The 24,339-nt window shown below is 53.6% G+C and overlaps 6 protein-coding genes across 6 annotated transcripts; 3 read left to right on the top strand and 3 right to left on the bottom strand.

Annotated features, from left to right (window-relative positions):
- Window positions 1-5,094: 5,094 nt before the first annotated feature.
- On the top strand, window positions 5,095-6,193 carry CGCA056_v006674 (putative cardiolipin synthase; the record flags this gene model as incomplete). The annotated part of the gene is made up of 4 exons (XM_037321923.1): window positions 5,095-5,235; window positions 5,390-5,660; window positions 5,792-6,038; window positions 6,094-6,193. The coding sequence occupies 4 exons, from the start codon at window positions 5,095-5,097 to the stop codon at window positions 6,191-6,193; spliced, it is 759 nt and encodes a 252-aa protein (XP_037180348.1).
- A 362-nt stretch (window positions 6,194-6,555) lies between these two features.
- On the bottom strand, window positions 6,556-11,129 carry MTO1 (Mitochondrial translation optimization protein 1; the record flags this gene model as incomplete). The annotated part of the gene is made up of 4 exons (XM_037321922.1): window positions 6,556-8,238; window positions 8,300-8,564; window positions 9,310-9,920; window positions 9,990-11,129. 4 exons carry the CDS (start codon window positions 11,127-11,129, stop codon window positions 6,556-6,558), a joined length of 3,699 nt encoding a protein of 1,232 aa, XP_037180343.1.
- A 640-nt stretch (window positions 11,130-11,769) lies between these two features.
- On the top strand, window positions 11,770-12,983 carry MMM1 (Maintenance of mitochondrial morphology protein 1; the record flags this gene model as incomplete). Its single annotated transcript, XM_037321921.1, has 3 exons — window positions 11,770-11,816; window positions 11,902-12,919; window positions 12,981-12,983. The coding sequence occupies 3 exons, from the start codon at window positions 11,770-11,772 to the stop codon at window positions 12,981-12,983; spliced, it is 1,068 nt and encodes a 355-aa protein (XP_037180342.1).
- A 146-nt stretch (window positions 12,984-13,129) lies between these two features.
- CGCA056_v006671 (putative CAAX prenyl protease 2) lies at window positions 13,130-14,204 on the bottom strand (the record flags this gene model as incomplete). Its single annotated transcript, XM_037321920.1, has 3 exons — window positions 13,130-13,612; window positions 13,672-14,055; window positions 14,112-14,204. The coding sequence occupies 3 exons, from the start codon at window positions 14,202-14,204 to the stop codon at window positions 13,130-13,132; spliced, it is 960 nt and encodes a 319-aa protein (XP_037180345.1).
- Window positions 14,205-20,386: 6,182 nt separating this feature from the next.
- Window positions 20,387-21,463, top strand: CGCA056_v006670 (uncharacterized protein; the record flags this gene model as incomplete). Its single annotated transcript, XM_037321919.1, has 4 exons — window positions 20,387-20,478; window positions 20,631-20,663; window positions 20,729-21,150; window positions 21,204-21,463. The coding sequence occupies 4 exons, from the start codon at window positions 20,387-20,389 to the stop codon at window positions 21,461-21,463; spliced, it is 807 nt and encodes a 268-aa protein (XP_037180344.1).
- Window positions 21,464-22,234: 771 nt separating this feature from the next.
- On the bottom strand, window positions 22,235-24,151 carry ale1 (Lysophospholipid acyltransferase; the record flags this gene model as incomplete). The annotated part of the gene is made up of 5 exons (XM_037321918.1): window positions 22,235-22,665; window positions 22,721-23,742; window positions 23,819-23,918; window positions 24,021-24,065; window positions 24,130-24,151. 5 exons carry the CDS (start codon window positions 24,149-24,151, stop codon window positions 22,235-22,237), a joined length of 1,620 nt encoding a protein of 539 aa, XP_037179371.1.
- Between the last annotated feature and the right edge of the window lie 188 nt (window positions 24,152-24,339).

Below are 24,339 nucleotides of genomic sequence, written 5' to 3'. Positions count from 1 at the left end.
CTTTGGGAAAGGTAGAGATGCCCTGGTGCCTTCTCTGGCGCCGTTCCCTTCATCTCGGCTTAGTGTCCCATTACTACGTCTATTTGAGCTCGTTGGCCTCAAAGACTGGGAAAAGAAAGACGATCATATCTCCAGTCAGAAGTCTTCCAGACAGACAAGCAGGTGTACGGAGTACAATCAGCATATAGTCTAGATACAGAACATCAAGACAGAACACACCTCCCGCCGCCCGCAAGTAGCAGTAGGAAACCCCCGTCAAAATCGGCTCAAGCCAAGTCCAAGTTCCCTTGTCTTCCCCGTCCATGTCCATGTCCATGTTCATGTCCATGTGCAGGTCCATGCTCATGCCCTACCTGAGGTACCTCGCGCGAAGACATGCAAAATGTACAGACCAGTCCCCGGCGTCTTCTCTTTCCCCTGCCATCCTCTCCAGTTCGCCCGCCCGCCTTTGATCGCCGACCGTTTCCCCCAAGGTCTACGGGCCTTCGTCCTTGTATCTCTTCCCTTTTCGCTCTCACACACGTGCAGAGTCTCTCTTCCTCTTTCCTTCCGCCTCTCCCATCCCCCCGTTCATCCACCCACCCAAAGCAAAAACTCAGGGCATCCAAATCTACACTACCCCATCCGTACACACCTTCTCTCCATTCTGCGACCTTCCTACCCTTCTCTTTCGCTCTCTCTCTCTCTCTCTCTTTGACCATCTGTCTGTGCTAACCCCCATCCTTACCTTCTTCATTCCCCTTCATAACTTCACCCTCTCTTTACCCCCACCCCCTTACACCCCTTCCCCTCCTCGTACATACACAGACACACTACGGATACAGACTCACGCGCCTATCCCCTCTTCATCCCTCAGTCTCTCTCTCTCTTTCTCTCTCCCTCTCCTCCTCCCTCTTCCCCCGTCTCATTCACCGTCCCCCTCCCCGATCCTCGCGCACCCCTCCCCCCCCCTGCAACCTCCAACTTGCTGCCACCGACGAGACGTCCTATTATGGGTTGTGTGTCTTTGCGTCCCACCGCCGCCGCCGCCGCCGCCGTCGTCTCCGCCTCGTCCTGCTCCCCACGTTAATCGGCTCTGCTCTCTCAGAACCTGGTCGTCCACGACCACGTCCCCTCCTGATACGACTGCCAAATTGATGCTTGTTACCATTGCTCCTCAACCGCCGCTCTGCCCCGTCCGCCCTGTCTGCTTGGCTCTCTGACGTACATGGTAGAGCTTCATCAGCTACCCTGGTTCGGGTTCAAACAGCTTCCTGCTCTTGTCGACAACGGCACCTTGCCAGGCCGTGGCCGTGGCCCTACGTCGGCATCCCGAGCCTTGAGCCCTGAGCCCTGAGCCTTGAGCCTTGAGCCTTGAGCCCGATCTGCCCTGCACTTGACAAGGCCTGCTTTTGTCGCTCTGTTCTATCCAGTTGCTCGACCCCCATGGTAGCCTGGACCGTTTCTCTCTACAAATTCGTCCAGTCTTCCGATCTTCACGCGCAAATACCAGTTCTGCCGTCGGGCACCGACATGATATAAGTCCATCGCCGGCTCCGCGATCTCCATCTTGGCCATTGACCATTGATCATTTTGGTGCCTGCGTCTGCTGCTCCTCTGGTTCTGCTACTCCCCCAGCTTCCGAAGCTAAGCTAACGAACCTGGGAGCTCGAGGCCCAACCGCTCGGTTCAGAATCAAAAACCTCCGAGGCCCTCCCTCCTGTTTATATCTATTCTGGAGCCTCTCTTCGACATTCGAGGGTGCAAGATCATCTGCAATCACCGCCGCATCATCTGCACCACTCGTTGTTACCTTCACATAACGACTGCCTCTTTCTACCTCTGGCTCTCTCTATATATCCCCCTGTCTCTCACACATACATACGCCACCACCTCTTGACTTCTTTTGGTCTGTCTTCGTACCTTCGTCAATCTGCAATCCGACACCTTCCACCTTCGGGTTCAAAAACTGCCCGCCACGCACACATACACATACGTACAAACAAACCTCTCTGTCCTTGACCGCGTCCATAACGAGGCAGAGTAATCGCCCACAGCACGTCGGACTTTTGGACCAGCCATTTCGTCTGTCTGTGCAGCGCTCGAACCTTAAAACGCTGGATCTTGCCATCTACCTCCGGTTCCTGGCCTACGCACGCCACAAGCCTCTTACACGGTCACCTACAAACCGCTGCCATATTTACGAAGAGTACCTGGCTGGCCTGTACAGCTGCCTAGCTACTTTCTGGACGCGCCGTGGACGCCCGTATCGAGCCCAGATCAAGCTTCCCTCTCTGTCCGTCTCTATTTACGACCAGGTGCCTCGCCGTCGCGCCATCCGACGCCCAACTGTGGTTAACTCGACGCGAAGGGTTCCGCTGTCCACCTTGCTGTGGCTGTTGACCTCGAATTTTTTCGTCGAACAAGGTCGATCCGCCGAAAAGAGGCGTACGGGGGGAGGCGGTACTGTGACCTGGATGTGACGACCAGCGCACACCGAACCAAGAACCGACTCTTTCCCAGTTCCAGCTCCACACACTTCATCGTATTCACCTTACCCATCAAGTGCCTTTCATAACCTCCCCTCTTTCCCACCCTCCCTCTCCCAACCGTCTTTTTTTCGAACCTTACTTAGTCTTGACACATTAAGACATATCTTGGTCAGACTATATCCCACACAGTCTGCACCATCATCATCACCATCTTGGTCTACCGTCCTTTTAGAATCAGTTCTTCAACGCGCAGCATCATATGCCCACCGCGACGGCAACGGCAACGACCGCAACTTCGTTACTCACTCCATCGCACTTCGCGTACTCTGTTGGTAAGTGGCGCAACTCTACTCTGCTCTGTTTACTTGGACAACGTTGGAAACCGAGAACTTACACACAATTAGACTCGACGCTGCCGGAGGCCAAAATGGCGAATTCCAACGTTCCGCTAAACCCTACGTTCGTAGGACACGTCGCATCTACCTTGGACGCTTTGGTGCTATTCGAAGCTTGTCTCAGCAGTGCTTTGCAGCACGTTCCCCGTAGGCCTCACGACCGTGAAAGACAGGACCTTATCAAAAGCGGAAATGTCTTCATTTACGAGGAGCACTCGTCCGGCATCAAGCGCTGGACCGACGGCGTTGCTTGGAGCCCCAGTCGCATCCTAGGCAATTTCTTGATTTACCGCGAGCTCGACAGGCCTTTCCCCCCCGGCGAAAAAAAGCGTGCCATGAAGAGGAACAAAAAGACGACCGGAGTTACCAAACCCAGTGATGTGGCCTCACGACAAGGAAGTGTCAACGGGGCTGCTGCCAACATGCCTGGTATGGGTGATGGTTCAACCCCGACGAAAGACGCCGAGAGGGCGTTGATCGGTTCATTGGTTGACTCGTATCCTTTCAAAGAGAACGGGCTGGTGAAAAAAACCATCAGCGTCACCTACCAGGGCGTTCCACATCACCTGGTTTCCTACTACAACGTGGAAGATGTGACCGAGGGCAAGCTTCTGACGCCATCTAAAGACCACCAATTGTCGACCATCATCCCTCGAGGCGAACTGATCATGTCTCAAAATTTCAGGGCACCTATCGACGAGGTAGAAATGGATGACTCGAGAGCACCTCACGGCGGTGGTCTTTTCGCCCATCCGTATCCCGTCAATAGTCACCACCAGAGCATGTCGCGCGCCATGTCCGTCCCTTCCCTTCACCACATGGGTGGCATGGGTACCCAATTTGGACAAGCATCCTACATGCCACAGTATTTGAGTGCGGTGCCTGGGTCTGTAGGCAACGTTGGCTACGCGCAACCACAACACCACCCGTACTACGACAATATGGGCCGACCAAATAGATATGCCTCTGGCGCAGGTTTGGGCCCCGACTTATCACGGACAATAGCCTTGGAACCTCAGCATCACCCCCGTCGTCATTCCACGGCATACGAGCCCACATCAGGGCCGGACATGAGCCTGACGGGTAGCTTGCCTGCTGTGCCCGATCCGGCAAGATCCATGGGGGGTAATTATATGTCCAGCATGCTCTACTCGCAGCAGCCACAGCGGGTTACCGATATGACATCACACGAGGCTTTCCCTGCTCAGTCTCCAAGAAACGTACACTCCGAATCCGGCTTGGGCGGCGACAGGTCTGCACCAAACATCACCTTCGACGGGATTTCTCGGGATTGGAACTCATTCGACCAACTGGAGGATGATCAAAATCAATACATGTCTCAAGGAAACTCTGCGTGGCCAAGCGGGAGCAACGCCATGAATAGGACTTGAGAACTGGTGACACCTGCCACTGACAGTAGTCCGATCTGTGAGGAAATGGCAACTTGAAAGTGCAGAGGAACAAGTCGCCCTGAACGGGGCCTAGGGCGATCGCCCTTGAACGACAGTGTGCCAAATGTTGCGGGGCGTGACTTCTCAAACGGCAAAGGAATCTTACAATACTTCCGCCGAGAAATTGGAAGAGTGTGGAACTGAGGAAACCGAAGCAGGACGACTCGTGACTGGCGTAAGTGCTGGTGGTTTCGGCGCGCCTGTGGAGGTTTATGCGATGATGAAAAAGACTTCGCGGAAGCAGACATGGAGTGTGCCTCGAGAGTCGTGAAGTAGTGGAAGACGAGGCGGCGTTGCGCGGAGAATGAAGATGTTTGTGGCGCATAAAAGCAGTAGGAATGGGGCAAAAACAGTTTACAGATACAGTGGCGCGCGCCGTTTTTGCCGTCGAGCGTTTATAAATGCTCTCTTGTTCAGAAGCCTCTGAAGAGAACGGCTGGATGGAGCTGTTGCTATAGTCACAGTTGTAGTTACAGTGACCAAAATGATAAATCCAAAATCGTCATGCAACCAAACCTCGGTACTGAAGTGGCGCACTTCCTAGCGTGTGCCCCGCTACTGGCATGAGCCTGGCCAATTGTAAAGCCTTGCTTAGGAACCTTGCGCAGCTAAAACGAAAGTCCCCGTCGTCGAGTAAGTTCGGGACTGAGCGTGCCCTTCGCAACGGACCGCACCGTAGCTGGCGACTGGCCGACGTCGAGTTCCGGAATCAAATATGGTAATGCTCAGGCTTGGTGGTCGAACGGCCCTGACGCATTGTGGTCAACGACTCAGTAGATGGCCCGTCGCATGCTCGTCACCAGCGTGGCGGCCAGACACCAAGCTGACGGCTCCTCTTCCGACCAAGGCAATTCAGCTTCAACAGCGCCCATGGCCACTTGCGCCCTACACATCTCGAAGCGATGGGAAGAGTACAAGGTATGTTTTTGGACATGTGCATGGAGTCTCGCTGAGCTGCAACGGCTTCTTGTTTCGGTACCAACGGTTGGAGCGAACTACCTGACTAACAACGTCTTGCAGCAGTGCGATGACCTCGTCCAAAATCGCGTCTAAAATCCCTGCGTTCCCAAAGAATCTCCATGAAGATATTTATACCATCCCGAATATTCTTACGTTATCGCGACTCGTAGCCGCACCCTTCGTTGGCTACTTCATATTGCACGATCAGCATGCCTGGGCCCTGGGTCTCTTTGCCTATGCGGGCATCACCGATCTACTTGATGGTTGGATCGCCCGCCGATGGAACCTTCAGACGGTAGTAGGCACCGTCATCGATCCTATGGCCGACAAGACTCTGATGACCGTCTTGACGGTGTGCTTAGCTGCCCAAGGCTCTCTACCAGGTCAGTTTATCCCAGTTTGACGGATATTCGGAGAGAGGGACAAAAACGAGCGGCCATGACAAAGCCAGAAAAGGTGGGATGTGGAGGGGAAATCAACGACGGAAACAGCTGACTTTGCTCTGCCCAAATAGTTTGGCTCGCCGCCATCATTCTAGGCCGCGATGTCGGTCTTGCGATATCCGCCATCTACTATCGCTGGATCTCCCTCCCACCCCCGAAGACCTTCGCGCGGTACTGGGACTTCTCTTTGCCCTCGGCCGAAGTTCGTCCGACGACCATCAGCAAATACAATACGTTCCTGCAACTTGCCCTGGTGGGCCTGACGACGGCCGCGCCAGTCCTCACCTACGACCTTTCTACCCCACTGACCGTTCTACAGTAAGTTGTCGGAAGCTTGGGCAAACCCCCGTATCACTACTTACACCACGGCTAGATACATTGTGGCGACCACGACAGTCTGGAGCGGGGCTAGTTACGTCTTCAGCAAGGACGCAGTCAAGATCCTTTCCGCCCCCAAGGATAAGCCAGCATAGGGCTCATAGGGCTGAGGCATATACGAAGGCCTGGAAGAGACGGAAATATCAATAAGCGCTCCCGCTGTGACCCGGACAGCTTCGGCCGTGAAGAACACCACGATGGACCCCAAGAAATTCCAGGGATGCCTTCACACTTAGGTACACTCATTCGACGCAGCGAGTATGGTATCTTATGTATGCATGCAAAACGGCGTTATGGGTGGGAAAAATCAAGAATCGATATAACGGGGCTAGTCATTGGTGGGCACCTCTGCCCGGACACTGGAGAGAATGTGGTCGCTTCCAATAAAAGAAACCACTGCTCAGAATCGTTTATTCATGACTATTCATATTCGTGAGAGGGCTTCCACCATACCTCTTCAAGGCAGTTGAGGCATGGAAGCCCTCGGGTTCTCTAACTTGAACTGTCCGGTCTGCTTTGCCAAGCGCTCCGCTCGTTTGATGCGGACCTGATTCTTGATGTAGGAAACCAATCGGATGCACCCAGCAGGGGTGATGCCTTCTAGCCTCCTAGCTTGAGCCAGAGTCTCGGGCCTGATGGCCTTCAGCACATTCTTTTCCGCCGTAGCCAGTCCTGGGACCTCATCGTAATCGACTGATGAGAGATGTACCTTGTCATCATGGCTGAGGACTCTGCGCTCACTGACCTGCCTCTTTACCCAGGGTGTGTACATGGCCTCAATATGAACCCGAGACTTGATGTTCTCAGCGAAGTCACCGATCCCAGGGACAACAGCGGCAACTTGGTCCATCGTGACGTTTCGCAACAGGAGCATGTCAGCAGCGTCGCGATATTCAGATATTTTGCTGAAAGGAAAACCTGCACGAATCCAATCTTGGGGCGCTTTTGATGTTCTCCTGAGCAGAGACATCAGTTCATCCATCTGCTGTTTCTCGTGAGAGAAGGAGCTCCAACGCTTGTCTGTGACGACTCCCCATTCGCGTCCTTGTTTAGTCAACCTCAAATCTGCGTTGTCCGCCCTAGACGCCAGCCTGTATTCACTTCGCGATGTGAACATTCTGTATGGCTCTGTGACGCCCTTGGTGATCAGATCATCAATCATAACACCGATGTAACCGTCTGCTCTCGAAATAGAGCCTGGTGAAAGACCCTGAGCAGCTCGGCCAGCATTGATGCCAGCGACAATGCCTTGCCCTGCCGCCTCCTCGTAACCTGTAGTGCCGTTAATCTGGCCTGCCAGGTACAAGCCGGCAATGTTCTTTGTCTCCAGAGTAGACTTTAGGCTCCGGGGATCAATGTAATCATATTCGACACCGTATCCTGGTTGCGTCATGACAGAGCGCTCCAAGCCCCTAATTGAGCGAAGGATCTGTTCTTGAGCTTCAGGCGGGACAGTCATCGATAGGCCGTTAGGATAAATCACGTCGCTGTCAAAACCCTCGGGCTCCAGCCACACGATGTGCCTTTCCTTGTCAGAGAAGCGGACAATCTTGGCTTCCAAGGATGGGCAGTATCTGGGACCCCTGATGGTTTCCCGAATGTGTATTGTTTTGTCCAGATTTTCGCGGACAATTGCGTGTGTTGTTTCATTCGTGTAAGTGATGTAGCAGAGCATCTGATCCTGCACAGCGACCTGACTGTTCAAAAAGCTGAAGGGTAGGGGTGGATCGTCCCCTGGTTGTTCTTCCAATATTGAGTAGTTGATACTGTCCTTGGCAATGCGAGGCGGTGTGCCCGTCTTCAGCCTTCCTAGGCTAAAGCCCGCGTCCTTGAGCGACTTGCTCAGACCATACGAGGCATCCTCTCCGATGCGACCTGCCGGGTAACATTCCATACCAATGTGTATCTCGCCGCTCAGGAACGTGCCGGTTGTGATGATGACCTGGGTGGTAGGGAGGACTTCGCCAGACTCCAGACGTACACCGGTAATCCTGTTTTTCGCCGCGCTCGTAGCATCAAGCGTGACATCTGTCACAATGTCGGAGACGCTGCCAAGTACAACGGACAAGTTTGGATACGTTTCCAGCTCTTCTCTCATGTATCTCTGGTAAAGTTTTCGGTCGATTTGCGCCCGAGGGCCCTGTGAGGTGAATCAGTCATGCAGCCCGCCAGGACGACCATAAATGATGGAAAATCCTTACCCATACGGCGCGGCCTTTTGAACGGTTCAGGACCTTGAACTGGATGCCAGCCTTGTCAATGATTCTGCCGGCTAATCCATCCAGAGCATCGATCTCGCGCAAGATGATGCCCTTTCCAATACCGCCGAACGAAGGGTTACAAGAGCAGGTGCCGAGATTCTCCATTTTCGGGGTGACCAGGGCCGTCTTTGCGCCGGCTCTGGCGGCGGCGGCGCATGCTTCTGCGCCGGCATGACCACCTCCTACGACGACAACGTCGAAAGGCCTGCGACCTTGTATTAGCGCACTGCGAATCGGATTGTTAAGTACGATCAGACCTTGTGCCCTCTGCCACAGCAGCAAATCCCCGCCTGCCTTGACTACGGGACGGATTTGGACGTTGCATACATCCGGAGCCGCAGAAGCCGCGCCGTCGAAGCCTCAGAGCCGCTGCAAGGGATCGCATGTCTCGTTGACAGGGGAAGAAGCCAACAATGTAGATCCGACGCGGGCAGCCAAAGCTTCAAAGTAAAGGAGGAGAGCAAAATGATTCGGGAGAGAGGTGTGTGAGGAGATGGTATTAAACCGTCGGCCACCCGATCGCCATACTTGCGCCGAGCCTCGTCTGGTCTGTTTCCCTCTCTCCCTCTTTTTTCTTTTTTTTCCTTTTTTTTTTCTTTTTTTTTTTCTTGCGCCTTCCGCGCTCGGCCCCAACTTGCTAGCCCCTTGACCGGCAGTCGGTGACAACAAACACCGATAGCGATGTGGCGCTACCCGACCTTACCTACGTAACTACACTGTGGTCACAGCGTGGCTAATAAGTAGTATGCAATCTGCAATCTATATATGCCGTGCAAAGCAGACAATCAACAAACCTCCAAGCATCTGCCAGGACTTTGATTCACGACTGGCAGGCATCCAGCCAATTAGCCATTGTCATTGAAGAAGTGTCATAAAAAGATCGATACAGGCTTGCTTCCATTTGTCTGGAGTTCGCGGAACCAACTCTGTCCGGTCCCCGATGCTTTTACCGTCTCGTTCCCATTTTCTGCGAATCGGGCCATGAGGACACAGCATCTTCGACTTCCTCGAGATACGTTGAAGCATTATGAACGGTTGTGCCGCCCAAAACCAGTCGAACACCGGGTGTGCTTGCATTGATGGTCGCAACCATCTTGGCCTCTTCATATGTTGCACCTCCGACCATGAAAACAATTATGTCCTGCGGCTTATCTCGTGTAGTCCCGCCACCCTCGACAAATGGATATTGTTGTTCTTTGAGTCTCCCCCGGATCAAATTTTGTAAGGTGCTCTCCATCAGGGGACTGTGCTGGGTATAGACATTCTCAACACCTTTAAGCCCCTTGAATCGATTGCCCGCTGAGCCAAAAATACCCGCTGATTCGAATATGTCTGTGATGCCTGTCTGTGCCTGTGACTGCTGCAGAGACGATTGATAAGACACTAACTTCGGGACGAGATCTGCTCGCCGTACCGAAACCCCACCAGCTGCCACCAGAAGGTCAATGAGCATCGGAAGAGAGTTCGACGGGTTGCGCTCATATCGCAGTGCGTACAGAGCAACCAAGGCAACCTTGCTGTCACTTGTTACCTTCGGGGACTGGATGAGCTTTTGGATGTTCTGTCAAGAGAGCAGTTAGTCAACCTTGCTCGGGATCATGGTCGTTCGTGGAACTTTTCTGGCACACACCTTTACGTCGGCCGCATGGTTATCATTGCATGCTAGGCTCTGCTCGAGCTCGCTGACTTCGAGAAGATTTTCCGCGCCCACCCGCCTGCTCAACTCTGAGACCAAGGTAACATGCTTGCTCACATTGCCCGACAGCTTTCGGAATTCCGGATACTCCTCGATGAAACGCTTCATATCAGATATGGACTCGATGTTGGCGTTGTTTTGCGTTTTGGATTGGTACTGTTCCACGTAGTCCTTGATGTTTCCACCTAGGTCGCCGAAGTTGAGATACATGTTCTTCTTGAAGAAGGGGTCTTGATCTTGAGACAGAACAATTTCCTTGAGCTCCGGCCGAATGTCCGGAACATCACTCAAATCGACTCTACCGTTGTTGATGCCTAGGAGATGATGCACCATGGCTTGATACGTCCACTGGGTAAGTAGCGGCGTGACCGGATCCTCGCGACGGTCAAGGATCAGAAGAATGGGAGGGGTGTCCACCTTTCTGAAATCGAACAGCTGCTCTTCCTGGGTGATGCGATAGCGGACTTCCGTTGCCAACTTCTTAGTGAGCGGGCTCGTGTTGGCATATCTAATCAAAGGCTTCTTCTTGAGCGCCAGCAGTAGAGCAACGAGTCCATCCGCACTTCGCTGAAGCGCGTCCGGGTTCCAGGTGTGTGGGCCACTCCCCCAAATGCGTTGATGAGGAAGGCTGAGTCCGAGAGAAAATAAGTCCGGGTTAATGACAATGAAGTCGGCAAAATGCTCCTGAACTAGCTTGACCACCTCGTGATCGTCCGCCTCAGCAAGCCTTTCGAGCGATGATTTCTTCACAACGTTGGTGAAGTACAAGTGGTATTCGCCATATTTGGGCTCGCGCAGTTCATCGATGAGCAGCTGGATAGATTCTGGTGATGGCCGTACGAGACATAAGCATCGAAGATGACGCATCTTTTCTCTGCTGGGATTATCGATCCGGTCGATTAAATACACTTCGTGGTTAAGCAGAGAAGATTGCGTAATGGCGGTGGACACGATAGGCACGGTTTCCCGGTCCAGTAGTAGGACCTTCATCTTGGCCGACTGTGTGTTCGAAAGAGGGTCGGCTGATGAAACCATGCGTGATACGTAGCCGGCCACTGCTTGAGCCACGTCCATCTTGGCCAACAACACGAGACAAGCTCGGTAGGTCGCGAATGTGTATGTAGTGTCTCTGTCCGACGCAGGAAGGCGAGCAACTATGCGGAGCCCACAGCACTGCTAATTGTTGAGGCAGATGAAGAGATCTTGGCTGTGTTGGCTGCGATAAACTCGTGGAAGAAGTGAGGCGTCGAAATTGTCGATGTTTGGGCAAAGGGATGGAGGTGATGAAGGATAGGATGCCCGCCTCGATTTGTGTCGTCGTCCATAGCTTCGTGGCGCATGCCACACAATTGAGCCACACAATGAGCTTACCTACTCGGCCACGGTGGTGCCTTAGGTAGGGAGGTAGGCATGGTCGAGACAGTAATAGACCGTGAAACCCACAGTGCGGGGCTTTGATTCAGGGGACCTGAGGCAGTACACCTAGGTAAGGTAGGCACCTACCGAAGACCTGAAGGAACTGCAACTCTCTACCATACCTAAGGTACCTACCTAAGGTAGGTGTGGCCATCGCTATAATCCAATCCATGCCCTGGGATATTCGCACAAACAGCAAACCGAATTTCCCGGTTCTTTCTTCTTCAATGCAACTATACTGCTGTCTCGAGAACAACGCCACTCCACAGTCTGCTTGTTTGTTGGCTGTCTTGCGACTATGACGAGTCTACCAACAGACACCTGCCCGGCAAAAGCCGAACCTGCGTGAGTCACGAACCAGCGAATTCTCTCCAAGGAAAAGACGTTAGTATTATGTAGAGCGGATCTGACAATACGAATGCTCTCCCAGACTTTCCTTCACCCAGGGCTTAATTCTGGGACAGCTGTCGGTGGTCATCGTTCTAGCGGCCTTTATCAAATTCTTCATTTTTGGTGATCCTCCCTCGCCTGAGGTGACGGCCTCGCTCAGAGCTACGGAACGTCGATCCCGGACACTCGCCCACAAGCGATCTCTTTTGAGTCTGCGGACGGCCAACGCTCGGCAGGGCCAGCAGACGCTCAATCGCAAGAAGTCTAGCGTACTCCGGAATCCTCCTAACTTGACCATTGGCTCTATCTTGAGCAAAACATACTACAATGTGGACAGCCATCAGCCGGAGAGCCTTGACTGGTTCAACGTCCTGATAGCCCAGACCATTGCCCAGTTACGCAGCGACGCCCAGCACGACGACGCAATTCTTACGTCTCTCACGAAGGCTCTTAATGGAACATCTCGCCCCGACTTCGTGGACGAGATCCGTGTTACTGAGCTGAGCCTTGGGGAGGACTTCCCCATCTTCAGCAACTGTCGTATCATTCCGGTGGACGAGGATGGTTTGAGTGTGGGAAATGGCAAGACGCTCGATGCCAGCGCTGCCAGCAGGGAAGGAGCTAAGCTGCAAGCTCGGATGGATGTGGATCTCAGCGACATGCTGACAATGGCCATCGAGACGAAGCTTCTCCTCAATTATCCGAAGAAGCTAAGTGCAGTGCTGCCGGTGGCACTGTCAGTCTCTGTCGTCAGGTTCAGCGGCACTCTTTCGATCTCCTTCATTCCCAGCAACCCTTCGCAGTCGACCCCTACTATGATGACGTTCAACTTTCTCGATGATTACCGGCTTGACCTCTCAATTCGTAGCCTTCTAGGAAGCCGATCGAGGCTCCAGGATGTGCCTAAAATCGCCCAGCTCATTGAAGCACGTCTGCACCGCTGGTTTGACGAGCGATGCGTAGAACCCCGTTTCCAGGAGATTGCTTTGCCTAGTTTCTGGCCACGGAAGAAGAACACTAGAGGGCCCGAGGACGGACTGGCAGAGACGAATGCACCAGTAGGCAGGGCAAAAGGGAAGGAGATTGATCAGAATTTGCGAGCAGAGGCCCGAAGAGAAGTAGAGGCCGAAACCGGAGGCAGGACAGGGCGAGAGCATGATTCTCTGCGTCGGCGCAGATTAAGAAGCGATGACTTCTCGATGCCTGGGTCTTTACCGGGGCTAGATTTGGACATGAGGACATGATTCAATTGGTATTTATAGGTGGTCTCAAAACCGGCCAGGAACCAGGGTTGACGAACTCTCCGTGAGGGTAAGGAGGCCTTTCCACCACAGACCTGCCCCGGTAAACAAAAGTACATAGTAGAATACCGTCCATTTCCGAGCGTCTGCGTGCGTGTAATGTCCATGAAGATGCCAGTGGGGCTCGACAGATCCCCAGAACCGGGGAAGGCCCATGGAGTTGCAAAATGCATGTACCAAGACGATGGCCAGTAGACTACCGGATCGCAAAAAAAGGAATGTGGCATAGCCACCAAACAGAGAAGTGTATGCGAACTGTAGTACTGAGCGAGCGACGGCGGCGATTAGGGGTACTCTGGGGTGGGTGATGCGGAATTCGTAGAAGTGATGGACATGGGCGAGGCCGAATATGAGAGGGGATAGAAAGATGGTTTGAGTTAACGACATATGAGCGCACAAGAGTAGCGGCACTGAAGCAGATCGGAACAGCATTTCCTCGGTCAGAGGTCCCTATGATCCAAGTGAGTATGAAATTGCAAGAAAGGATACAGAAAGTTGAGGTGACACACCATCACAATGTTGCGCCAAGTGGTCCACCGGGTCCAGACATGCGTAAGAGGCTCTAGAGTTTTCCAATCCTCCCAGAGTCCGTCTATGAGAAGGGCTTCGTAGAGTGGGCCAGCGAAGAGAATGGAGGTGAGAAGCAAAGCGCTGCCAGATTCCGCGAGGCCCACTGGCCAGTAGCCCATGGCGTGGAGGGGAGAGATGGGCAGGACGCCGTCCGGAAGTTGAGCCAAGACGATGTAAGTGATGGTGCAGCAGATGACAGTAGAAAACAGAACGGAAGTGACACGTGTACGAATCACTCGCGGGTCGTCCCTGGACAAAGTTGGCGAGGGACGACTGGACGACGAGATGTAAAGCGGAAGCACATAAATGCTTGTGTACAGAACCTGGCTAATTATGAGCGGGGGGGTCAAGCAGTGGCAGTTGAAGAACTTGGACATACCAACATGGCGCTGACAGCGAAGGGATGTAAAGAGGGCGGCACCATATCAGACGGCCCTGGGTCGGGGCCGAAGCCGAAGCTAGGAGAGGACATGGAGCAGCCGGTATGCGCCGTCGCAGCCCGGGGGCGTCGCCAAGTGACTGAGAGACGGGACTGGCGATAGGAGAAACTCAAGACACAGGGCAACGAATTGGCTCGACAAGATAAAGCTACCTTAGGCCAAGGTTTGGTGTCATGATGTGAGGCGGTATCACACTTGCACCCACGTCTCCAAGTTGCTGAAGTCCATTGATTACGTAACAAGGCTCAAGACCCAGAATCAACCTCAGGTACCTACCCAGGAACCCCATCGGCAGCTGGTCCACGGGGACATGTGTGCGGGATTCCGCGACGCACCTTATACTGTCGTGGCGCCTCTGGTTTTCGAAGCGCATTTTCGAAGCGCCGGTGCCAGGTTGCAATGCATTACCTTGGGCAGAAACACGGCCTCATTCTCACATATGCATTCGTTGTGTATGTCTTGCGATCGAATGTGCTTTTAGCACATAAACAGCTGCGACTTCTCACACAGCTGCGGTTTCTTACACGACCGATGCACGATCAATTCAAGGCCTGCAGGCTGCAGAGGGGGCCGGCGGCTAAGGTAAGGTACTGGGCAATGGGTGGCAGGGTGGATCCGACGAACGCGTTAGAAGCTGAGATGAGGCTGTTGGTACCGGAAATGTTGAACGCGACTGAGCCGCGCGATCTATACTTATCCTGCCATTGGATGCGCCGCGGCCCTCGCCTGGCCTTCGACTTCAACGTCCCCCGTATACGGTAAGGTGCTGTACCTACCTACCTACCTACCTACCTAGGTAGATTGGAAGTTTTCTCGGCTGGTTATTTCTCCGCAGGGGAGCGCCCAGGCCCGGGCCCCGAGCAGGCCACTGGTTAAGGTAATGAAACGTCAGGCCCTCCAGGCGCCGCTGTCAAAATTAATTGCTCTCGTACGGATGGCCTCAAGGCAGGTTCTCTCCTCTGCTACGTACCTATTCTCTATGATTGTTTGCATCTCTGACGGAAGAGATATTGCTTTCGGCAAGCCCGTCCAGTGGGAATGACGCACCGACCTACGATGGCTGCAGCAACGAGACAGCTTTAAGCATACCAAAGTAAACAATGGCGGTCAGACAGAGCACAGCGCTGAAAATGACAAACGCCCTGAGGCTAGGATTTTGCCGGCCATCGACTTGAAGCTGGCGAGCGTTTGAGTCCTGCCGTATCATCATGGGCAACGGTCAACCGAGCGCCTCAGCAAGAAAGAATCTCGTACTGCGACGGTCTGCCAAGATTAGGAGGGTTGTTCTCAGTGTTTATTCACTTCCTCTTTCGGTTTGTCGTCATACGTATTGCGTATCCGTACCTTACCGTACCTCACGGACGCTGTCTCCGCATCTCATCAAATATCCTTCAAGAGTCTTAAGGTCAAGTTTGATTGAGAAACGTATTGCGGGTACCGTAGCGAGCAAAATGCCCACTTGTGCCTCCAGTGCCCAGGTGCTGTGGAAGGTTTATCCTGGCCCTGCCTGTCCAAGATGTGGTGGACCACGCAAGGTCCCATTTTCGAGTGCACGCTGAAGACGTGGATGGTCTTAGTATAATTAGTGTGTTGCCAGCACACCGGATTGACCCACGGATGCATGGATAGGATCACAGCGAGAAGCGCGTTCAGACTCGCACAACATCCATTCGTCAAGCGGGAGCTGCCAGAGCCGCTGGCTGGTAAGTCGCAACGGCGCGTGGCGGTTGGTTACGGGGCGTAGACACGGACTTAGGTACCCTACCTAGGTAAGGCACCTTAGGTTTGGTGGACGTCGGGTGGTCCAAAGGAAGGCCGTAGGTATTCCATGACTGTCTCTGTCTCTTTCTGAGCCCTGCGCTAGATTAGCGTCGAAGGCCCTGAGTGCGTGCTAGACTTAGCTCTAGCAGGACATACCTACTCGGGCAGAATCAGACGAAGTCTGCCCGTCTGATGTCGTCGTCGGATGCCCAAGACCAGGTCTCCCAGACTTGTTCATGCCCTGGGATCCTGCGACTACGGCTTTGTTTTTGTTGTTTTCTGTGCGTCTCACGACTCCACGTCCACGTTCATAGCCAAATGGCTGCTCCAATATCCGTGGCTGTCGCCTTCCATGTCAAATACTTGTACCATTGGCCCCCGCCGCCGCTGTCGCTGTCGCGATTGACAATCTACTTACACATTGCTCACTTCCCTTCACCTTCTTCATCTGTCCCTTTTCGCGATGGAATAAGGCCGCGGCCTTGAGATAGGATCAGGAGACTAACGACCCTCGAGGCGATCTACTCTGACGAATTGCGACTGCGACGCTACCTACTGCTACAATTCGGCTGAACGAACCGCTGCCGACATCCATTCGTCGTCAATCAACCGTGGTTGTCGCCCCTTTTCTTCTTCCAATCGACTGCTCGACCTGTCACATCCGTCTGCTGATTGCCATTGGCAATCCTGCTCACCACTCACCACACACCCCCGGCCGCTGCATCTCATCTGCATCAGAGAAGCATCGCGGCGCCGCACCGCCTCCCCGCATTACTTCCATTGTCGACTCGCTGGCTGGTCTGGGTGTCTGGTTTCTGGTTTGAATGTGGTCCGGTTCGCTAGGCCCCTTGTCTTCAACCCGTCTGCGCCAGCCCCTTGCTGCTCTTGCTGCCCCTGCTGCTGCTTCGGTCCAGGCTTCGGAAGCAGAGATAGGGAGACTCGATGTTGGCGGGCCAGTTAGATTATCCCGTCTCCTCAACCCCAGCTTGGCCTTTTCCCTCGACCGCCTTTTGAGAGACTATCCACCGTCCCTCAGAGGTATACCTACCCACAACGATACTTGACTTTGGCACAGATGCAGCCTATACTCAACAACATCTCAATGTGCTCATAGCCGGGCCTCATCCTGTCAGAAGCACAGGACCTGCATGCAGCCAGGATTTATCGCCAGTCGTTGCAGTATAGACAGTCAAGCTGGCTTCGAAGCGAAACCAACAAATATCCCAAGTATCCTGTCGGTTCATTGGACTCTGCCCACCTTGTTTCCTGGTTCGCTTCCATCTTACTTAGTAGTGGGCCTGCTCAAATCCACCTTGCCTCGCATCGCCCACACTGAGGTACCTTCATGTCAGTAGGTACGTACGTCTTTTGCTTGCTTCCATTGGGACTGGACATGGGCCTGGGAGCTTAGGTTGTGCTGGAACTTGCAGCAGCTAGCTGCCTTGGGTGCCTCTCCGGTCCCCATCTACCTACCATGCCTTGCCCGCTTTTGCTGCCCTTCCCTCCCGCCTCCATCTCTTGCGTTTTCCTTCGACCTTTTCGTTTTATTTTTTTATCCTTTTTCTTTCCTGTTCGGTTTCTGCCTCTGCGCAACCGAGCAGCGCTTTGCCTCGTCGTCCTCGGCGCCTTTGTTCCCTTTCCTATATTCTCTCTCTCTCTCTCTCTCTCTGTCTCTTCATCTTTATTCTTGCCACCTCCCCTGCTTTAGTCATTAACACAGGCAATTCGCCAGTAATAATCTTCCTACTCTCATTTCTTCTCCTTGGCTACTCAGCTGTCACCCGATATTTACATTGTTTAGTATCTCAAGCCTCGGTTCACCTCAGTCACTCTCTCGCTCAGCTTGATCAGCTTCCATCGATCCACGCAAACAATCGCAAACCCACCCGGCAAATTTGCCCTTCCGCTCATTCGCTTGTGCTGGTCGCCTTGCTCATCCCGCCTCGCCTTAATCAAAGAACAACCTACGCTCGTCGACAACCTTGGATTCAGCCAAGCGAATACTTATCATCGGGCATTTGCGGTTCACCCAACCTGCTCGAACACCGTTGAATTTCTATCAGTTCCGGATGATTTTCATCAAGACAACGAACGAACCTCTGTCAGAACAACGTGCGCCGCCGCAAGCCAACTTGTTCGCCCTCTTTCGCCCGACAAGCTCGAACCTCTGGACTTGACACCCGGCTAACTGTTTTTGCACTGTACAGTGTACGGTTGCTGAATCAAACCGGACCGCCAAAGCACAGGCCGGCCGGCGCCTTCCGGTACCCACCGAAGCTGAACCAACTGCTCCCGGCGAGTCAGCCACTACAAGCAGCTTTGACCGCACTTGGCTCCTGTGCGTTACCCCAATCATTCCCGCTGTCGGCCATCTCAGTCCACGCCGGGACGCACCGGCTCTCCATGGCCCGGAGACCCCGGTGAGCCGAGTCATCACACCCAAACCCAAGAAGCTGTCTCCGAAAGCTCCCAGCTACGGCAGAGTCTCCGAAACCTCCCCGTCCCCGCACAGCCCGGCCGAGAATGCCCGGGTCCGGGTCCGGGAGCCCCTCACGAGGGAGCCCCTCCCGGTCCCAACGGAAGCCGCTGCACGAGCGCTCCAAGTCACAGTCCAATTCTCTTGCCATTCGCGTTGTCCCCTACAGCCCTCCTCGACCAAGCCACAAGAATCGCGACTCTACCGCCTCGGCCACCTCATCACGCACTCCAACATCAACAACAGCATTGCTGTCGCCGAACACCTCCGAACTTGGTCACCGAAACTCCTCCAGAATCGATGATCGCTCCACATCCGCAAGCCGTGCTAGCGACCGCTATTCCTCTCATCGGCGCTCTTATTCCTCCAGCACGCTGACATCTGTACTGTCGCCAGCATCTTCAACTTTCCCATTGGTCGCAGCCAAGGACCGCGGTGTTTCAGGCTCGAAACTGCGATCTGACTCTTGGACAGGAGGCCCGTCCTCTCCTTCTACCCCTGTTCCCACTACTCCGCCTCATCTGACCGATAATTACCGCGTTAATGCACGATCCCGGTCGTCACAGTACAGTACCGACGATGAACCTGTCACCCCTTCGGCGAAGCGCCCCTTGTCTCGTCGCCGCAATCTCATCACAATCAACGCAGATGGGAAGACTTTTTCTCTTCTACCCCAGAAAGGACAGCAGAACAGGAACTCGGGTGACCCGGGCTCGTCCAAAGCACCCACATTGTCACTTTCCTCTACAGCCTCGCCAGAGCGCTTCTCATCAGACGCCTCACACATCAGCGAAAACCATCCCAGCTCTACCACCGTGACTCCGGACCGAAGCTTTTCAGCTACACTAACCCCAGCATCCTCGACCACGCAATTAGCTGGAGATCATATTGCCAGCACCGTCGCCTCCAATTCGTCCCCCTGGAATTACCGCATGGTTGGCGGCCTACGCAAGGTTCTCAATACTCCTGATCTCAAGCAAAAGGGAAAATCAACTCTTCTGTACCCTGAAGCCAATCAAGCCCCATTCGCCCCATCCTCCCCGTCTGATTCTCGACTCGCGCCGCTGCCGGAGGCGCCAGCCGTCGACCCATACCCACCCTCGGACCCCCCTGACTTGCAGACCAAGACGTCTTTTCAATCATCCGTCACTGCGTCTACATCGTCGGACAAGACAAATTACAAAATCTACAGTTCCAGTTCCCCTCCTCGAGCCGATACTGAGAGTGTGCTGCCGCCACCATCGATATCCTCCGATACAACAAATTACCAAGTATACAACTCTAGCTCGCCTCCTCGCATCCCTCAAAGGGACAGTTCGTTGCCGCCACCTGCATCGAGTCACTCCAACTACGAGATTCTTGGCCGATCTTCCCCCCCAGAAACATCCTCCGCTGAGCGTAGTCCTCCGAAGACTGCAGACAGCAGCGCCGACAGTAACCACAACTATATTCTACACGGCGACCCATCCCCTGCACCCTCTTCTGCGGCTACGGCCCGCCGCCGCCGTGTTCGCCCGGAATACTCGCAAGAAAGTCTGTTGGTAGCACCACTCAAGCCAAAGAAAAGCAAGAAGAAGTCCAGGGAGAGGTTTGGCTACTACAAAACTCGCTCGCGAGACTCTCTCCGGCGCATCGCATCGATTAAGTCCATATCCAGTTCTCGCAGCGTTGAGGCAGCCACGAACATAATCACCGCCCCTGCTGCCTCCTATCGATCACGTGTGCAGGCTGGCTTGCCTACGCGGCAGCCGGACGGAAGAGCTGAGCCATCTACCTCCACACCTGTCCCGTCCCACATGCAAGCTCATCCGCATCAATGGAGTTCACAACTATCTACGGTCATGTCGGAGAGTGAGGGAGGAAGCGAGCCCCCATCTCGCTCTGTGTCTCCCTGGTCGGTTCCAGCCAGACGTGGCAGCCAACCCCTTAGCAGCCATAGCCGGCAAATGCTCAGCATCTCCTCATCGCTGGCAGGCAATGAAGAAAGGTCTCTGTCTCACTCACGTTCATTTACAGACTCGCTCGAAAGGCCCCAAGCTAGTCACAGTCGAGGAGGCACCCTTCGTTTAGTAAGCGATCAGGATGAGCATGGTGATGGGTTAACGGAGTTGCATCAACTGAACCAACGTCCTTCCCGAACACGTCTTTCGAGCTTTTTCTCAAACACATCGTCTGATCGTAATCTGCACTCATCGAGCAGCTCACGTTCGCGGGCCAACAGCTTCAACTCGGCATCTATTCCTACATGGGCTAAGTAAGTAAAGCGCACAGCCATACTTAAGGCACTGAGTACGGTATTCAGCTAACAGTTTTGGACAGGTTCTACTATGGAAGTGGGGAACGAAAGTTTCTGGCGAGCTCTTCGGGCTCCATCATGACCGATCCGAATGACAGTCGACCTCCCAGCTCGTACCAGAGTCGATCGCCAAGTGCGGAACACCTTCCGCTGAGTATTTACAGCCCCCGAAGACGGCCCCGAGAAGTCAATCCCCTGGCTACCGGTCCAATGTCGGATTCCGCTTCCATGGAAATCAACCCGATGCCGCTAGACAGCCAGCTTCGACCTGGTGTACGCAAAAAGACGTCGAGCATTTGGTCGCCGCATTTACGCCGTGACCAAAGGGCCAGCCGTTACAACATTTGGGAGCCACCTTCCATGACATGGTCCACCGAGAATAGTCTACTTGGCAAGCGAAATATGCAAGTCGTGCTCTTTGCCCTCGGGTTCATTCTTCCATTTGGTAATGCGAATCCAGTGTTGAACTTTTCTGGGTCGACTGCTAACCGCACCTAGCTTGGATGATTGCCGCCTTTTTGCCCCTTCCTCCTGACCCGCACGCTGAAATGGAGGAGCGCGATCACCGATCAAGTCTCTTAGATGAGGAAGGGGATCTTCCTCGACGCATCGCGGCCATCGATGAGACTTTATTCCAAAGCGCCAGGTGGTGGCGCGCCCTCAATCGCTACATGTCCGTTATTGGCCTCCTCGTCGTAGGTGCCATTGTAGCTCTCGTCGTTGTCGGCGTCAAGCAGGGATGGGGACAAATCGCGTAGCAGCAAGACCCCGACCAACGTCTCGGAACCCAGTCTGGCTCGACAACTGCCGTAACCTTCGGGCATTCCGACCTAATGCTTTCAGCGTACATCACACAAAACAACCTCTATTGATTTCTTCGATACATCAGCGCATTAGATTCACGAATGGGTACTCATTGCCCTGCGACGGCCCTTTTTACGACTCTACGACACTTGGAATTACCTGAGCAAGCACACGAACCTTTTTGTCCTAACTCGTCGGACACTCCTCTTTTTCACTTCATCGTCCTTCTTCCGGGTAAACAGAGACGCTATCAGTGCTCTTCCATCCCTGTAAAAGTTATTGTACTATTATACGTTTGCCCAGGCGGGCCTCCAGTTGACGACAAGCTAGATTTTTATCTGTAATGGGTGTTGAGACTGAATGACGATACCCCCCCGCGTCTGACGCGGGAGTCATGAAGTGGGGATCGCCACGCCGATGTTCGAAGCGTTCGAACTCGGCTCTAGAGTCTCCTTTTATTTTTAAGGCATAGACATGGGTATATAAAGGCTTGGTTCAGGAGCTATGTAGCACGAAATGTCTAATGACTAGCGCCCATGGGCCGTTTCTCAAAGTTCTCCGTCACAGGATATATGCCCCCCGTAGCGTGTTGCACATGTAACTTATCTCCCCAATACTTTCCATATCGAAATCTACCACACTCCATTGAAGCCTGTGACACAACGATCGCGTCGTGATTTAACTTTCAGGTATGAGAGGCTTTTGCATAAGTGATAGGCTCGATTTCAAGCAGCCTTCCTCTTCTGCCTGGCCTCTACTTCTGCCTTGATCTCCTCCATGGCTTCGTCGATCTCTCGTTGAGGATCAGCTGAGACTCCTAAGACCGGCTCCCGGCCAGAAAGACTGTCCTGGCTGAGAGAACGGGTGAGCTTAGCCCCGGCCTTTCCTTGACGCTCTTCCAAATGCTTCTTCAAAAGCTGCTTCGCCGGGGAGGCGAAGAAGGCCATAGAGACGATTGTGCCAATAATAGTGTAGAAATAAACGCGGCTCCAGACCAGAATCGAACCTGACAGCTGGAGAACGAGAAAAGGAGCCACAACGAAGGACATGCCCAACTGAGTTACAACGAACGATAAACAGTCGTAGTAGATCTTGGTGGTCGTTGGGGAACCGGTGCTGGGGTCGATGAAGAATGCGCGGAAGTATCGGCGGTAATCTGTGTCGAATTAGTTCCTGTTTGCAATCGCCAGTTCACATCCACTGCAACTCACTTTTTGCAACAGTCTGGACAAAGCTGGCGAGAATGAAGCTCAGGTAATATCCGGGATAAAACCCATGCCATAATGCGCTCGTGCCGAACGTGATCAGACTGGCGCGGAAACCAGGCTTCTTTCCGATAGGCGTTACTCGGAGGTAAACGTAGTTTCTCAACCAGTTGTTGGTGTTCATATTCCAGTTGCCCAGATATGCGCGCGTGTTTTGTGCCGTCTCAACTCCCCATGGATTGATGTTTTGTAGCCTGTTCCATGACACCTTGCCGGTGACAGGATCAACACCATGGTAGCCCAAGCCGGCCAAGATGCAAGCGCCTTCAGTCAAGGACCAAACGCCGTAATACTTGAGACGAGCCGTCAAGCCAGTCATGTGCAGGACCCAAACTCTACGTAAGAAGTTAAGATCCATATAGGACTGCCCCGTCAAGTAACTGATGGGGTAGGAACCCGAGAGAACCATGAAGAGACCAATCCAGCCCAAGCCGCTCGCAGCCTTCCATGCAGCTGGAGTGCCACTGCGAGGTATCTTCCGCTTCTTCCGCACAGGAGGCTTCTTTGAGGGATCGACCTGGGCAGGTAGGTCAAACATGGTGGTGTCTATCCATTTGCGATATTCGGCGTAATCGAAGGCGGGACCAGCGAGGAGCCCAGGGAAGAAGAGGACATATCCGGCATAATCCAAAAGACCCGGAAGCTCAACCAAGCGTCTCTCCTTCTGGAAATCAGACAGTTTGTCCTCTGACAGTCGGCCATCTGCCACATTCCAGCAGAAGGCACTAAGCTTCATGAGCAGAACCATTTGCGCGCCAGTGATATCGACAGATGAGGGGCTGTCGGCGAGTTGGCGAGCGATATGGCTGATGGACATGTGGCCCATGACGAAGGCGAAACCAATCCAAGGCATGAACGGGCTACTGCGAAGATACTTGGCGATGCAGTAGACACCAATGGAGCTGATGGCAAGGGTGCGCACGCCACTCCATAGATCAAACAATCCAACCAAGTAGAAGGCGGAGGTGCTAGGTCACAAATAACATGGTCAGCGTAGTGAGCTAGGAATCAAATAGATGCGCAGGAGCTCCAGGTGTGTCATACCATATTATGAATAGATTCTTCTGGTCTGGCCGGGCATCTGGAACCCTCTTGAGTAGACCGGCGAGAGGGTATGATATGAGGAACGAGAAGACGAGCTTGACTGCCAGAAGAAAGACGTCAGCATGCACGGCATACTTGGAGCTGGCCTATATGGATAGGTATATATTCGATCGTAGGTAAACTCTCGCGAGGGAAGACTGACGTTCGTCGGGGGATGCGCCCAGGCGCGAAGATAGTAGCTCGAATGCTGCCGGTACACCGTGGGTCAGCTTGCGAAAGACTTCAATTTCAAGGAATGCCAAATAGCCTACGCTTGTTAATAAAGGGCAACATCATGTACGCCAAGGACAAAGCTGGCGATAGCGAGGGACTGGAAGGCTAGAGCGTGTGAGTTCAAATGCTTCTCAGTCCATTTCTTCGAAGCTGGTCGGGGAAATTGTGTTGGGCGAACGGCGCGGAATGTCGTCTGCTGAGCAGGAGACGTAGCAGTTTGTTCTGGGTCCTGTTCTTAGGAGCGAAAG

This window comes from Colletotrichum aenigma (assembly GCF_013390185.1).
Source record: "Colletotrichum aenigma strain Cg56 chromosome Unknown KSG_Cg56_contig04, whole genome shotgun sequence".
Taxonomy (NCBI): Eukaryota; Fungi; Ascomycota; class Sordariomycetes; order Glomerellales; family Glomerellaceae; genus Colletotrichum; species Colletotrichum aenigma.
The sequence above is the reverse complement of the archived record's forward strand: the minus strand, read 5'-3'. Positions and strand labels throughout refer to the sequence as shown.